The following is a 15,910-nucleotide window of genomic DNA, read 5'->3' as shown; positions in this document are numbered from 1 at the left end:
ATTGCTGCTGGGCATCCTGAGATTTGGGAGTGTCACAACCTGCCCAAGATCCCCAACTAAGTGGTGGACTTGCAACTCAGACCTCGGTCACTTGACTAGTCGTCCTTACCATGGAGGGAATAACCCATGTACCATTTCATGGGGATTTATGATGGGCTGTACTGCATGCAGTAGAGACTTCTCTGCTTCCTGCAGCACCTGTAAGGTAGATGTTACTTCCCCACTTGATGTGAGAAAGACTGGGGCTCCCAGGGGGACCTGAGAAACTTGCTGGAAGTCCTCTGCTGCTGAGCCACAAGAACCTGGAGTCAAATCTGAAACTGCTGATGCCAGAGTCTGTGTTCTACCTCATGCACTTGGGAAGTAAAGCTTTCTAGGAAGCCCAGGTGGCATCATTATGACTTATGTACGGACACCCCTGTGTACAGATTTTTGTTTTTGCTAGGATAGCTCAGGAAAGTAGGGACATTGTCCAGAAGACAAAAAAAAGATTTTATTATTTAAAAAAAAATTTTTTTTTAAGATTTTCTTTATTTATTTGAGAGGGAGTGAGAGAGATCACAGAAGGAGAAGGAGAAGCAGTCTCGCCACGGAGCAGGGAGCCTGACATGGGGCTCGATCCCAGGACCCTGAGATCATGACCTGAGGCGAAGGCAGATGCTTAACTGACTGAGCCACCCAGGTGCATCCCCCCAAAAGATTTTAAATGGCATTTTTTTCACAAAAACAGAAAAATCTCTGATGTATTGGGATGATTTATTAGAGAAGCTGAAATAGAGACAGAAGAAAGGTGCTTCGTCCACGCTGATCGCCCTGGACAGCTTTTCTGTATGGGTGGGCCAGCAGCCTCCCTTCAGCTCAGAGGGAAGACTCCCATGGCGGCTTCCACTGTTGTCTTGCTCTCCAGGAGGCCACAGTCCCACGGCCCCTGGCTCTACTGCACGGCGGGGGTGGAGTCCTCGTTTTCTTGGATGGAAATACTGGCATGGGGCAGCAACCACTCACCCGTCACAGTGGACAAGCTGCTACCCGCCAGGGCCACACCAGCCCATGAGAGGCAAGCTCTTGGAGGGCTCTGGAAGCACAGGGGCAGAATCAGCTGCATAATTTGCAGGGCCCAGTAGAAAATCAAAATATCCCCAGGGTCCTTGTTCAAAAATACAGAATTTGAAGATGACAACAGCAGAGGATTAAACTGAGCACAGGGCCTTTCTGAGTGTGGGGCCCTGGGACTACAAAGGCCCAGGCCCATGGAGCCATCCCTGGCAGGGGAATGAGGAGGGCTCTCCCTCAGCCCCCCTTTTGCTGAAGGAGAGACGCACTTCTGCTTTCCCAGCTGGGGCCAGTCTGATTCTCTTAACCCTGGGCCGGGAAGGCAAACTTCTGTCCCTCCTCCCAGACTGAGCCTTCTCTAGAGGGCTCACAGTTGGGCTTCAGCAGCCAGGCCTGCTCCTGAGTATGTGGGCTCTTCCCCCCTAACATTGGTCTCAAGGACAAATCTGGCAGAGGAAATACACATGCGATGAGTCAGCCCCATAGAGGGTGAGGGGTGCAGCTATAAAAGTTAGGCATGGTGTCCCAGCAGCCCCAAGGACAAAGGACCCACATCACAGAGAGGTGCTGTTTCAGCTGAGGAACATAAGGTGTCTGGCCGTTATTTGGCAGGTGGGTGTTATTCTTCAGTGCCATGACTTGGGAGGTCCGTGGACAAGTCAGGGAATGGCAGGAGGTAGGCAGAAGGGCTCAGGGACTTACCTAGAGGAGAAGGATTAGGAAAAGCAGTCAGGGTATAACTCTCATCGGGTATCTCTGGGTCTGGCCTGTAGATGAGGACATGGCCCATGGCGGGGATGGGGGTGGATGGGTGCAGCCTTGGGACAACTGGGTTCAGGTGGCAGCCAGGTGAGTCTCACCACCTTGTAACTAAAGCTTCCTGCAGGAGCAGTGGGGGGAGGGGGGGGCAGGCAGAGGCTTTATGGTCACTTCCAACCAGAGGCCATAGTTTTGTGACTCTTCTGTGTTCTCTGGGTTAAGAGATCTTTCCAGGCAGGAAGCAGGAGAGGTGGCAGGGGGGTGAAGGGCAAAAGAAATACTCCTTGAATAAAACCTAAGTGTCAAATCCAATGAGGTTCTCTTCTCCAGTGATTTCAGTTTTTCCCTAATTTTCCTCCTCTGGTCCCAACACCAGCCAGTGCTGACTGAGTGGGCCTGGCCACTGGGAGTTGGTTTTCTCATGAACTGACTTTGACAAATTAGTATGCAAGTGGCCAGCCGTGCAGCAAGCACTAACACCCAGTACAAAGGACCTAGTGAGTCCCATCACAGGCTTCCCACAGCATCCCCCTCTCCTGTCCCCTGCTTTGGGGCCCTGTAGCCCGTGCCCATGCCCAGCACTTTGTTTCAATGAGCTCCTGGTGGACTTGGCATCTGTACAGACCCGGGTTTGGTGGGTTTGGGGTGGGGGCTGGGCAGCCCTTTTGAAAGCATGGATCAGGCCAACAGCCCTGCAGGGAAACCAGGAGCATCCCAATGAGACTCAAATAACAAGACTGGATGGGAGGGAGGGCTGCTATGTCCATGACCTTCCTCTGGAATCTTGGAGTGGGAGATGGAAAGTCTCCAGGAACTGGGGAGCCTTGAGTATCGGTTGAAGTCCACAGTAATCAGGAAGAAGTCTCATTCCAGGGGCCTGACAAACTCTGGATTCTTTCCCAATCCCCCAGGGAAATGGACTCTGAAAGGAGGGTAGCAGAACAGATTTACTTGTTGTTCCTGAAGTGCTTTTTATAGCATTCCTGTGCCCAGCAGGACCTGCGAGACCAGTGGCTGAGTTAGAGCTGCTCTCTGCTTATCAGATGGCTGGCCACACGCCAGGCTGCATGGGCCTGACAGCTAGGACCTGGGTTAGACCAAAGCTTTGGCTGAAGAAAGCCACCAGGACTGCCTAAAGGCCAGTCTTCCTCATTCCCCTGGCCAGCCCGCCAGTGTATGAGCCTTTCTAAATCCTGGGCCGCTGGCTACTCCCCTGGCTTCTCCACTTACTCCCCAGCAAACACAGACACATTGGGAAGACTGGGGAGATTGAATTCTCTTGTTACTTTGTCCCTTGATGCAGGCAAGTTTCCCTGGGGGCAGGTTATGCTCCCAGATGGACACTCCTCACAGTCTTTCAGTAATTAAATCCCTTTGGCTCTTGGTCTAGCTTATTTCTTTGCCACTTATTCCATATCTGAGCCCCAGATGCCTTTGGGAGGCAAGAACTTTTCATTTAACAAATCCTACGTCATTGTAACCCCGGGAAGTGGTAGCCTTGAGCAAGTCATGGCTTCTCTCCAAAGGAAGGGATGTTCACCTCTGCGTTCTTGACAACCCCATGGATAGCTTCGGTCAGGCACCCCACCCCCTTCCTGTCTGTAGGCTTGAGTCATCCCCAGCCCAAGGCAGGTAGATTTTGGAGATGCCTCTGGTCACCACCTTGGAGAATTGCCATCTTGTGGTCCCTGCAGTTAGCCGGGCTACCTCTCCCACTGAACCCAGATATGGACACTAAACATCTGCCGCATTCCCACTTCCAGGAGATGACGTGCCAAGGAGAGCCCAGTCCCACCCCCACCAGCTGTGTGACCAGCACTAAGCTCCCCTACCCACCAGCCCCGTTTTCTCTCCAGTAAATGAGAATGCCTCTTTTTAGGGCATATAAATGAGACACTCATGGAAATGCCCAGCACAGTGCCTGGCACATGTAGGCATTTGACCCCCGGTAACCATTCATGTTTGTTGTCATCAGGCAGAGTCCAGTTCCCGGGTGGGTCTTCATCTTGTTTCCTTACCTCAAGAGCCCACCTATACCTCAGGTCCTTGAAACTTGGCCTGGTTCTCCCTTTGTTTCCGTCTAACCATCTGTGTAGACCTGGAGGGTGGGGGTGGGCTAGTCCCAACTGTCTGCAGCTGGTTTGGCTCTCCCAGTGTCCTCTGACTCTGGCTGTTGGTCATCATCGTCAGCTCACCTGTCCAACAGCATCTCCCGTGACTCCCCTTGGCTAACACTGATTCTTGGATGTCTGTTGTTGGGTCCCCTGGAGCCATGCCGGCTGCCAAGTGGGTATTTCTCTCCAGGGCCTGTCCTCCTGCTCAGTCTCACCCGCTCCCACCCTGGGGTGTCCCTAGATGCCACAGAATCTGAGGGGAGGCCTTTTAGAATTAGTAAAGACCCCAAAGTGATAGGGATCTGTAGAACATTTAGAAAAAAACATGTTTTCAGTGTTCTCCAAAAATATACCTAATTGTTACCTAAGAGTGGCCAGTAAAGCCAGTTATAGATGACTTTTTAAAAATCAGGTTTAATCCAACCCAAACAATGAAATTAAGAATAACAATAGCTAAAAGTGGTTTCTAACCCATTCTGAGCCCCAGAAGGACCTGAGGAGCCTTTTGAAAAATAAAGCCATTCGGCCAGCCGCATTGAGTCAGTTGGAGGAACGGGCCCAGGCCCGGGTCCGCGTCGGGAGCGCCCCCCCCCCCCCCCCCGTTCGGAGGAGACGCGTCTCAGGGTGGCCTTTGGTCAGGGCGGGCGGCTACCTGGCTGTGGACCTCCACGCGCCGGGCCCCGGGCGCAGCCTGGCGGACGAGCCGCACTCGGCTCCTGTCCCGTGGGAGGCCGGGAGGTGGCGGAGCGGCGCTCTGCTTCCGGGGAGAACGCAGCCGAGCCGCGCCGGGCTCCGCTCACCTCGCAGCCCTGCGGGCGGCTGACGGCCATCTCTCCCGCGCTGCCATCTGCCAGCGGGCCCACCTTGCTGCCTGTTTCCAGGGCGGCCCGTGAGAAGCTCAGGAGTTAGCGACACTTCTTCACGGGCTTTGTTGAAAAAGTCTGTCCGTGTGCGGGGCGCGTTTGGTGTGTGATAACGCTTGATTACGACCACGGGGCCGTGATTGAGGACGATGGATGCGGCTGTGAGGACCAGTCCAGGGAGACACGGGGGCAGAGCGAGGCTTCAGGTGTGTCTATGCGGAGACAGACACTCCGGAAGGGACCCGGGGCCCTCTCGTCCCCTGTCCAGCAGGAGAGGAACCCCTTCAGAGGGGCAGGCAGTTGCCAGGGTGTGTGGACCCCCGAGCCCCGTGACGTCGGGAGCACATCTAGCTCAGCGCCCGGCACAGAGGAGGTGCCCAGGAAGTATTCGCGGAATGAATGACTTTGAAAATGGAGAGGGGAGCGGGTCGGATAAAAGTGAACCGCAGGGGAGCTAGAACCACGTGCCCTTGAGCGTGTCCGGCTACCTTTGGGCGGCTGGGCGGCGAGGAGGAAAAGGTCACGTGCCTGTGGAATGTCGGCGCGCCTGAGTGCTGTGGGCCTCCGCCGAGAGGGCGCTCGCGTGTCTGGGGCCCCTTGCTCCTCGGACCTTCAGCCGCAGCTCTCGGTCCAGGGCCCCAGGGCCTGGGGGGTGGGGCGTGCGGTGGGGGGCCGTTCCCCCGGGCCCCGGGGTGGTCGGGGAGGCCCTGGACCGCCACGCCGCAACGGCCCCTTTCTTCTTCCCGCCCAGGCGTCCTTCGAAGTGTCGGCGGAGGCCCGGAGCTGCCCGGGCAGGCCCGCGGAGCACACGTTCACGCTGCGGCCCGTGGGCTTCCGGGACAGCCTGGAGGTGGGGGTCACCTACAGCTGCCAGTGCGGCTGCAGCGCCGGGCTGGAGCCCGACAGCACCAGGTGCAGCGGCAACGGGACTTACGTGTGCGGCCTGTGCGAGTGCAACCCCGGCCACCTGGGCACCAGGTGTGAGTGCCAGGAAGGGGAGAGCCAGAGCGGGTACCAGAACCTGTGCCGGGAAGCCGAGGGCAAGCCCCTGTGCAGCGGGCGCGGGGAGTGCAGCTGCAACCAGTGCTCCTGCTTCGAGAGCGAGTTCGGGAAGATCTACGGCGCTTTCTGCCAGTGTGACAACTTCTCCTGTGCCAGGAACAAAGGGGTCCTCTGCTCAGGTAGGCGCCCCGCAAGCACATTAGCGCTGAGCCCGGCCCGGGCACCACTAGGGCATCCGCCACCCAAAGGGTGCCTTGTACTGACTAACCGCTGTCCTCCGGGGAGAAGGCCAGGCAAGCCTTGCGGGCCACCGGGCCTGGGGGTGGGAACCAGCGTATGGAATACAAGGGCAGAAGGACCTGCCGTGGGCCTGTGGACTCCCAGAGTCACAGGGGTGTGTGGGAGTCGTCCAGGACTTACTCGCACAGCATTCCATTCTTCTTGATTGCCTCCTGTGGTCATCTTTGGGGGCCGTCATTCTGCCTCCTACAGACATGGTTTGGAAGTTTCTTTTGATTGAACAGAAAATTGTTTCTCAGTAATTGCCACCCACTGATTCATATTCTAGACACCCTCTTCCATGTGACAGCCTGTCAAACATCTGAAAATTTCTTTATGTTTCTCTGTTCTCTTTTCTTTCTACACTAGCCACCACGTCTCCTCCTCCTCTGAGGACTCCATCAGTTTGTTAAGTGTGCTTCTGAGCGCTAAGCTTGTTATTTGTCATTCTGGAGAGCGAGGGCCCAGCCCAGAGTTCAGCTGAACATTTCTGTGATCTGGACGTTCTGCTTCCATTAACACATCCTAACAAGATACCCGCTTTCCCTTTTCTTTTCTGTTAAATGATCACATGATACTCTTGAGTTGTTCTTGAACTTCATTACCAAAAGCTGAAGTGTCTTAATTTTTCCAAGTTAACTCTAGTCAAGCCAAGCTTTTGTTGTGTCCTGTTTGAACACTTAAGTTTTCTAATCTATGCGTAGGACTTTCCATGGATTCCAGTTAAATTACAGTTTGGCACTTCCCATTCTGGGAGTTGCATTCCAATGAGACACTGTAAAATCATATCTCAGAGGGGGTTTTCCCTCCGACACCATGCTGCCTTCAAATACAGTAAGTGGAACCATTTTAGGCAGGATTGTAGTTTCTTCTGCTGTTGCTGGAATTCCTCCCTTGAGAGTGGTCTTCCAGTTGGGTTGTATTGATTTGAAAGGAACTTTTGAGTATCATAGGGAAGATAAAGCAGAAACATGGGAGGCAAATCAGAGCATATAAATGACCTGTCACTGTGGGAGGAATGACCGTCCCTCTTTGGAAGGAGCAAGTGCTGAGGGTGGCCCCAATGTGGGTGAGGCTTCCTGGGGCAGACCACACAGTGAGACAAGTATGAGTGCACCCACGGGAGCAGTGGGGCCAGCATGTTCATAACTGGAACTGCTCCAGAAAGTACAGGGCATGTGAATGTCATAGAGGACTGTCACGGAGTGAAGAATTAGGATTTGATATGCTGACCATGCAACAGGGGATCTGCTCGTCCTCTGGCAAAGAGATGCTAGACTGGGATTCACTCGATGGTTCTATCTGAGTTAGCAGAAAAAGTACTTAGGATCAGGCAGTCCTGGGTCTAAATCCAGTAACATCACCTGATGCTTATGTCACGTTGGGCTTAGAGCTCTTATGAAAAATAGAGCATGTGTATACAGCACCTAGGGCACAGCCTGGCACAGAAGGAGGACTCGCCGAGCACTGGATCCTTTCTGAGTCAATGCCACCACCTCTGGTCAGTGCAGGAGGGGCTGCCACCATAAACCACCAGGCTGTGCCTCAGGAGTTCCAGCAGGGGGGTGGGGGGTGGGGGGTGGACTTTCCAATCCCTTCACCAGCACCGTAGAAGCTCCAAGGATCCTGGCAGTGTCTGTAACTGGCTTTTAGCAGTGTTTTATTCTTCTTCCAAACATACTAGCAAATAGTGTCATGAAACTGTCCTCCCTTCCCCTCAGGAGCCAGAAACAATCCTCTGATACGTCTTTATCCAGAAGGCTGCTTGTGACATGTTGTGTCCATATTGCCTGGGGGCAGGGGCTTCTAAGTCCGCTGACGTGTGCAGATTCCATCCCCATAATTCATCAGCCTACTGCCCGGGTTCTCTCTCGTACGTTTGGTTTTCCTGTCTCAAAATGGCTCGCCACCCTTCGTTTCTGCATTATTCTGAAAATCGAAGAAGACATAGACAAAGGACCTGGCGTCGTGCTTGGTAGGAGACAGGGCCCAGCGTGTGGTAGATGCCTCCTCTCCCTCCCTCAGATGTTAGGTTTCTCTGAATACAGCACAGAGCCTGGGGGTGCAGGGCAGGTGGTAGATGAGGTGTGAGTGACCTCAGTAGAGAAAACTTGTCGTTTTGGAGGCAGGAATATTTTGTAATTGAGAGAAATCGTAGCTTTTTTGTTCAGCCACCAGAACTCACAGTTTTGAGTTAATCTTGCATTTCAGAATTCTGCCCGGGTGCTGTTTCTCTCCCTTCACTCCATACAATCCTGCAATATTGAGAGACTCTCACATGTCCCTGGGTAGAGAGAAGGGAGATCCTAGAAGCCCTGGAGGCTCCCACATAAACGGTACTTCAGGTCACTAACATCTCAGGATGGCTGGGGTGGGATGTCTTTTTTTTCCCCATTTGAAAAGCCATACACATTCATTAAAGAAAATTTGAAAAATTACTCTTTTGATAGATACGTGGTCAGTCCTTGCTGTCTGCCTCCTTCTTGGTGACCAGGATTAATTTGGACCATCTGGTCCATCTGGAGGAACTCCTTCCCCCCACACTGGTTCACATGTCTCCCTTCCAAAACTGTGCTCGGTCAGATAGCTGGAGAATTATTCTTAGTTTTAGAAGAGTAGAACAAAATGAAATAAATTGTTTAATTGTTTATAATTCCATCAGTCATACATTAAGAGGTCAGTATCTTTCCTTTCAAACATTTTTTCTAAGTGTGTGTGTGTCTGTGTACAATTTTGTGTCTTGGTCTTATCAGGTAACATTATATCCCAAGCAGCCCTTAAAGTTGAGTGACTTTAATACCTCGTTGATTGGAACATTTTTACTCTTTCCATTGCATCCCCAATTACCTTCCCCACCCCTGCACTTGAAAAGCAACAGCTAGTTGAAACGTGAAGCTATCCAAGTCTTCGTGGGGAAAACAGTTTCTGGAATGATGTCATTGTTGTGTTTGCTTATTTAGTAAGGACTTTGAACTGAGCCCGGCTCTAGGGAGGACTTGTTCCTGTGTATCGTTGCAGCCCCCCGCTCCTCCTTCCTGGTCTTCCCGCCACGGCCGGCTCGGGGGGCAGCGGTGACTGGGTGGGTGATGGGTTCCAGCGCCCAGTTCCTTGGCACGCGTGGTCAGCTTGGGGCTCCCGCTCCGGAACCGTGCCCATGGGTTTCAAGCTCTTGGATTGCTGTTATATTTGGGGGTTTTGTGGGGGAGAAGTCTGTTGCCCGACAGCCACTCTGGTCTGGAAGGTGCTGACTCAGAGCCTCAGGAGCAGCTGACCTCAGCACTCTCTCACAGTCCTTCCTGCCCCTCTCCCTGCAACCTGGCCCACCAAGGGCCATGTGCTTGTGGTTTGACTTCAGGCGGGGGCTCTGGTTTGGTGGCCGGGACATCCTGGAAAAGCTCCTTCCACTTCTCTCTGGTCTCTTTGTCTATCAGACGCTTCTAGTCTCTTGTCCCATTGCCCTCCCCCTCCCGCAGAGAGCGCTGAGGGGGAATGCGAGAGAGTCCAGGTTTGTAACGTGTCACGTGGCATAAAAGTTAGTAGTGGAGCAATCAGACGAAGGTCCAGAAGCAGCGGAACCGTTTCTCTTACTACTTTTGGGACACGTTGTCATGGGAGTGTTTCCGGGCTGTTGTGTTTCCCTCTGGTTTCTAGAGGCAACAGAACCTGGACGATGGTTCTGTCCACAGGCTGTCCCTGTTTGTGCAAAGGACGCTTTGGGGAGCCGTTGTGAGGGCTTCTGTTCTTCTGAGTCTCGTGAAGTGTTGACCCTTCCGAGCCCCTCTGTCACCAGAACATGAGAAGTAGGACATGGCCTGTTTGGTTTCCTTCATATAATAAAAGATTATTGCTCAAACTTTGTTCTTTGTTGGTTACCATATCCAGACAGTGCATTTCCTGGGATTTGAGTTACTCCACTGTGGTAAACTGTTGAACTCTGTCCCAGCCCTGAAGTTTTCAGCCCTCCCTGTACTTCGAATGACTGCACTGGGGTACAGTGAATAACTTGCTAATGGTCGACCTACTTCTTGGGTTTCATATATTGGGAAAACTTAAATAGGATATGGGATTTTGAACAGAGCCCTTTTGACTTCCGAACAGCCCTTTTGAACAGAGTCTTGTGACTGCAAGATCCCAAAAGTACATCTAAGTAAGGTGTCAAATATTTTACTTCCTCTAATAGGCTCTTTGGCCAGTTTCTACTTTATATATACTTTTTTCTTTTTAATATAGATTTTTGTATAGATACATAAATCCTTTAATATGTGGCGGGCAGGCAGAGGTTAAGGGGCATCTGGAGTTCCCTCCCAAACATAAAAAAATGGGGGGCGACAGTAATGGCATCATCGGCAGAGGCCAGAGCCAGCCTCCAAGCACAGGCTCTGGGTCTGGGCTGATGGCTTCCAGAAGGCTTCACAAGGCTCTGTGACATCTCTCCAGTTACAAGCGCCTCTGACATTCAGGCCTGGTTTTAGACTTCTTGATTCTTGCCAAATGAAACACCTCCTTTGGCAGTAGTTATCCAGCTATGTTTATAAAAGTTCTCACTGTATTTATCCTGTTTTTCTTCAGAAATATAATTTTCACTCAGGGTAAGTGTCCCAATGGCCATTCCCGGGTCTGTGGTCACAGTTGTACCTTCTGCCACTGCATCAAAATTTGTATATTTCATAAATGGGTTGTTAGAGGACCATCTTGAATGCAACTCCACAACAAAGGCCTCGAAAAGTACCTTTTGAATGAACCAAGATTTGACAGATTGAATGTTCTAAGAAAGGGGCCTCTTGGCAGGATTGCTACTACTGTGTGCCTCAGGTGGGAGAGCCTAGAAAATTCTTCAAGTTTTTGCATGTATATCAGTCTTTGCTCAGTTTATTGATGGTTACCCAGGTGCTAATGGTAAATATAAAAATACAAAATATATGTATTTTCTAGAGAAAGGGCCTCTTTTCCCCAAAGGAACATCCACATTGCAGTTCCCCTTATCTGCTATTATATAAATCCGAATTATGCACATGACAGCAAAAGTTGAGAGAGTCATGTTCCATTGTAGAGTGCTCAGGATATGGAGGCTCTAAGAACAGAATTTATTACAGGATTCTTCAGTAATTATGATTGTAAGGCATGCTATTCCCCTAATTAGTAAAAACACTTCCACAGAGACCGTTTACCCAGTGCATGTTCAAATCTGGATTCTAAACCTGGCACTGCCCCTTTCTACCTCTGTGACCTTGGACTCGACTTACTACCTCCCTGACAGATATATTCTTTTAAGTTTTGATTTAAATTCCAGTTAGTTAACATAGAGTGTAATATTTGTTTCGGGTGTACAGTGTAGTAATTCAACAGTTCCATACAACACCCAGTGCTCATCACAAGTGCCCTCCTTAATAATACCCATCACCTATTTCACCCATCCCCCACCCACCTCCTTTCTGGTAACCCTCAATTTCTGGCAGATCTTTTTTTATCTGTCAGATACACCGGAGAGTTGTTGTGAGCATCAAATAGAACAATGTCTGGCGGCGCCTGGGTGGCTCAGTCGGTTGAGCGTTCGACTCTTGGTTTTGGCTCAGGTCATGGTCTCAGGGACGTGGGATCAAGCCCTGTGTTGGGCTCCGTGCTTGGCGCAGTCTACTTGAGATTTTCTCTCTCTCTCCCTCCGCCCTTCCCCTTCACTCTCTCTCTCTCTCAAATAATAAATAAGATATTTGAGAAAGAAAGAAAAAGAACAACGTCCAAAAAGCTGGCTCTCCATCAGGGATGTTGAGTAAGTGTCATGACCTGGTCTCCCCATCCCACCCCTTCTTGGAGAAACATTTTCTTCCACAGAGATAAGTATCAGAGACATTCATGGCATCAAAACAGGTTGGTTTCAGAAGTTCTCAACAGGCACCCCATGATCAAGAATTCCCTAAGAATTCCATCTGTATCCAGACATTGCTCCAGTTCACTTGAGAGACAAAAAGGTACCAACATTTAGGGCCTAGCCCTACAATGAAACAATGCATCTTTCAGACTAGCCACATGAACCAGGTACGCTGGACTGCTTATGTCTGGGGTCAGCCAGCTTCTTGCAGCTTGCGATTAGAGAAAGTTCTTTGGGAAAATCAGAGTGTAGCAAGTATCCGATGTTAGTGCGGCTAAAGATACGGAAACCATGATCTCTGATTGCAGGTCATTTTGTTTTAGGTAGGTTGCTGATTTCCTCTCATTCAATAAGAGCTCACTGAGCATTGTTCACATGCCAAGTGTTGTGCTGGGTGCCAGGATTACAGAGCCAGAGTTGCTTGAATTAATTTCTAAATGTTTGTACCCCTAGAATTTTCCACTTCCCAGAAACTTGCTGGGATTGAGGAATGAGGATATGAATCACTCATGTTTCTACCTTTACCATCCAGACTTTTATGAGATCTTGTAAGACAAGGGAGAGAATATTGGGAAACCATGTTGAGAACCTGCCTTGTTCCATGCTCTGAGCTTAGCTCTGGGAATGGAGTTTTCTTACTGCCCTTGCTCACTGCCCAAATCTTGTTTCTGCAAAGGTCTTCAGCAACAATTCACCAGTGATTCTGAAAAATGGACTATTCTAAGCATTGGATCTCACCTCACTGCCTTTCTCTCTCTACTTAGAAAGGGAAGTGTGCAAGAGCAGCCCCTGTTTTGAGGACCCTGTGCATGCCTTTGAACGTCAGAACTGATCCTTAAGGGCATGACACTTGGCTTGTGAAAGAAATAATGAAACTTCAAAAGCAAAGGAAAACCCTAGGAAGACCATGAGAATGCCAAAAATAAGATCTTGGTCATGTATAGGTTTGGGTGGTATTAGTTTTTTGATGTTATAGAATGACACATCAGACAGTTTTCCATTCTTTAGTTAAATTGAGCACTTAAAGTATTCGTTTCATTTCTTGGTCGTTAAGCCATAACTTTGCCTTTGGTCTTGATTTGGGAACTGTGACATAATTGGTTATAGGCCTGTGTTGCTCACTGCATCTGGTGGGGTGGGGCGGAATTGGATGGAGGAACCCTGTTTTCCTTAGGGGGAGTGTTCATGACTCTAAGAACACTGACCTAAGAACCCACCCAGATGCAAATTCTCCCTGGTGTCTGGAAGTTGCTCTGAGTGAGTTTGACCTGCTGCAATTTTGGCTTCCTCTGTCTGGGACCTTCCTAAACCCTGCCTGTTGCCCTCTGACCCAGAGAATGGGGTCACTCCAATTACCCCAGCTCACAACCACCACTCCTAAAAGTTTTGATCAGGTGACCCCACCGTCCCTAAGCTAAAGGAATATACTTCCCAAGTTAGTATGTTATTTCAGCATTTTGCTCTCATCATGAGCAAGCACGAAATAGTGGGATTATTTGTGTCTTGTGCCTTTCCTAATAGCACCCCTAGTCACACACAGTGGGCCAACATTGTTTTACCTGTTTAACGGTTTACACTTAGGGAAACTGAGACCCAGAACTTGGACTAAAGCTCACTGTGATTCTTCTAAGTAGGCTCCATGCCCAGTGTGGAGTCCATCGTGGGGCTTGAACTCACGACCCTGAGATCAAGACCTGAGCTGAGATCAAGAGTTGGACGCTTGACCAACTGTGCCACTCAGGTGCCCCATATGATTCTGGATTATAGATTCAGACCAGGAGAACCTTGCAAATAAATAGTTACCTCATTTCTACCTAATTTTACTTATTTTGATTAGCTTGAGGCCCTTCTCAAATCTCTGAATTACCAGTCCAGCCTTCTCCGCTGTCACCACCCAAGCATTGAGCCCACATTTTCCAAGTCTTACCTGATGAGTGCTCTTTATTTCAGTCAAAATTTTAGGAAACATTTAGTGCCTGTTTTCCCAAGTGAGTGTTTGTCTTGGTTACATAAGGATGTATCAGACATAGCGGACCAGACTGAAGGTCACATGTGAACCAAGGGACTGGCTGAGGTACCTGTCCTTTTATGACTACTATTTGATGGAAGGCAGAGTGTTCCTCTTTGTATTCAGTGGGTGTCTATCTGTTGTTATTGATTATGCTGAACCCACTTTCCTGAAATGAACCTTTTGTTAGCCTGTTCTAATTTATAAACCACTTTTGACATGAATGATGTCACTTGGTTGTTGTTACTCTACCAGGCGATTGATGTGGCTGTTACTGATCCAACCCAAGTGGAGGAGGCTGTGGCTGAGAAGATTGGCCTGTTGGCCACACTCCCCACCAGTGGTTGGTCCAAAGCCTTGACCCAATAAAAAGCCCACCTCCCCTAACTCTCAGGGGTATTCTTGGGCAGCTGCTTCCTGCCATCTTGTGGCTTGGCTGGGCTCCTAGCAGCCAAGCTTCAGCGTGGCCCACTCATGTGACATTCCAAACTAGCTCTGACCATTAGGAGTGCTGCACCCGGCTCTGAACAGTGGCCAGCTGAGGGTGGAACATGGCAACTGTTAACCAACCACAACACGACAGATTTCCAGATTGAAAATAGTAACCCTCTCATCCTGTTTCAGTGATCAAGAGGGTAGCAAATTCATGTCTCTCCAGATGTGGTTGGCATTCCCCCAGAAGTGCCTGCCAGGTGGATTGGGCAAGTTAAGCCAAATTCAAGATGTTGATCTGAGAAACCTCTGTTTCTTTTGGCCACGGGCCCTCTGTTTTTCTTTCTGAGTCAGCATTCCTTAGGGTCCTATGAGGACTATGGTTCATCTCACTCAGCTGTTTACAGACTTCTTTGAAACTGGAAAGATGAGTTCATTAAAGAACACAGATTTTTCCATCTTCCATCCATTGCTTTAATCTCCTGTGATTGATAGAGTTGGGCCAGAGACCAAGTCCTTTCCTTGCCACCCTCATGCGAAATGCAGTAGTAATTCGAGGGACTTGGCAGCCAGTCGTCAGCATTGAGAAATCAGGTGCTAAGACAGGAAGGGCAAAGGTACCCTTTGGGAGGGCTGTTGCCTTTGACAATGGAGTCTTAGCTTTCCAGCCAATGCTGTCATCTTAGAAAGTAATGTTGAGGTTTGGAGAAGCTTCGCTTAAAAGCAACATCACCTTATTTGTTTAGTGGTGGTCATATTTTGCTGCTCAGATACAACATGAATGCAACATACGGTCCAGCAGATGAAGGCAAAGGGTGAGGGACTTGTTGGGACATTGCCCCTTGGGAAATGCCATCAATTGACCTTGTTACAAGGGCCCGTTAGTTGACACTAAGCCAAGGACGGAGGAGCAGCTGGCCCTGAAACTGAGGATGCATCATTGTTCACATGTCTGAAGAGCCTTTTGCTGGAGAAATCTGAACAATATGCAAGAGCAAGAGTGGGGTGTAAAGCTTGTGACTTCTGCTTGACCATGACCCGCCAAAGGAAAGAGAATTCTTAACCATTTTTTCCTCATGGTATTCTAAATCTTTGTATTTCTTTGGACATGTGTTAAGAAATCACATTTAAGTTCATAAGCCTCAATAATACTTCTCTGTTCCCTTTCTAATTTACAGCTTTGGATGTCTTCCCTCAGGGCTTCAGGCTCATCCTAATGATGTTCCCAGCCTCTAGCAACATGTTCTGAGCATCTCCTCTATGCCTGGCAATTCTAGGCATTGGGCAAACAAAAATAAAACACCATCTTTGATTAGTATGGGTTTGCAGGCTAACGGGTTGAGGCAAATGAGTAAATAAACAAATATATCCATGTAATAAGTGATTTTATATCTGCACTTTCCTCTTAATGAAGTCTCCCATCAGCTCTTGAACATGCTCAGGACTCTTCATTCTAAAAAAAAAAAAAGAGAGAGAAACCCTCAACCTCCCACTCCTCACTTGCCCTTCTTTCCTCCATATTCATAGCTGTATT

General features: G+C 49.6%; 1 protein-coding gene across 2 annotated transcripts in view; it reads left to right on the top strand.

Moving 5' to 3' along the window:
* ITGB5 (integrin subunit beta 5) overlaps positions 1–15,910 on the top strand; it is a 111,633-nt gene that overhangs the window by 75,523 nt on the left and 20,200 nt on the right. For both annotated transcript variants that reach the window (XM_025875551.2, XM_073894721.1), the window contains exon 10: positions 5,541–5,970. In XM_025875551.2, coding sequence (XP_025731336.1) covers positions 5,541–5,970 — 430 coding nt within the window. The remainder of the gene's footprint in view (positions 1–5,540; positions 5,971–15,910) is intronic.

This window comes from Callorhinus ursinus, unplaced genomic scaffold (genome assembly GCF_003265705.2).
Source record: "Callorhinus ursinus isolate GAN/ISIS: 27379988/994484 unplaced genomic scaffold, GSC_fseal_2.0 scaffold1, whole genome shotgun sequence".
NCBI lineage: Eukaryota > Metazoa > Chordata > Mammalia > Carnivora > Otariidae > Callorhinus > Callorhinus ursinus.
Note: the sequence above shows the minus strand (reverse complement) of the source record. Positions and strands in the feature narration are given on the sequence as shown.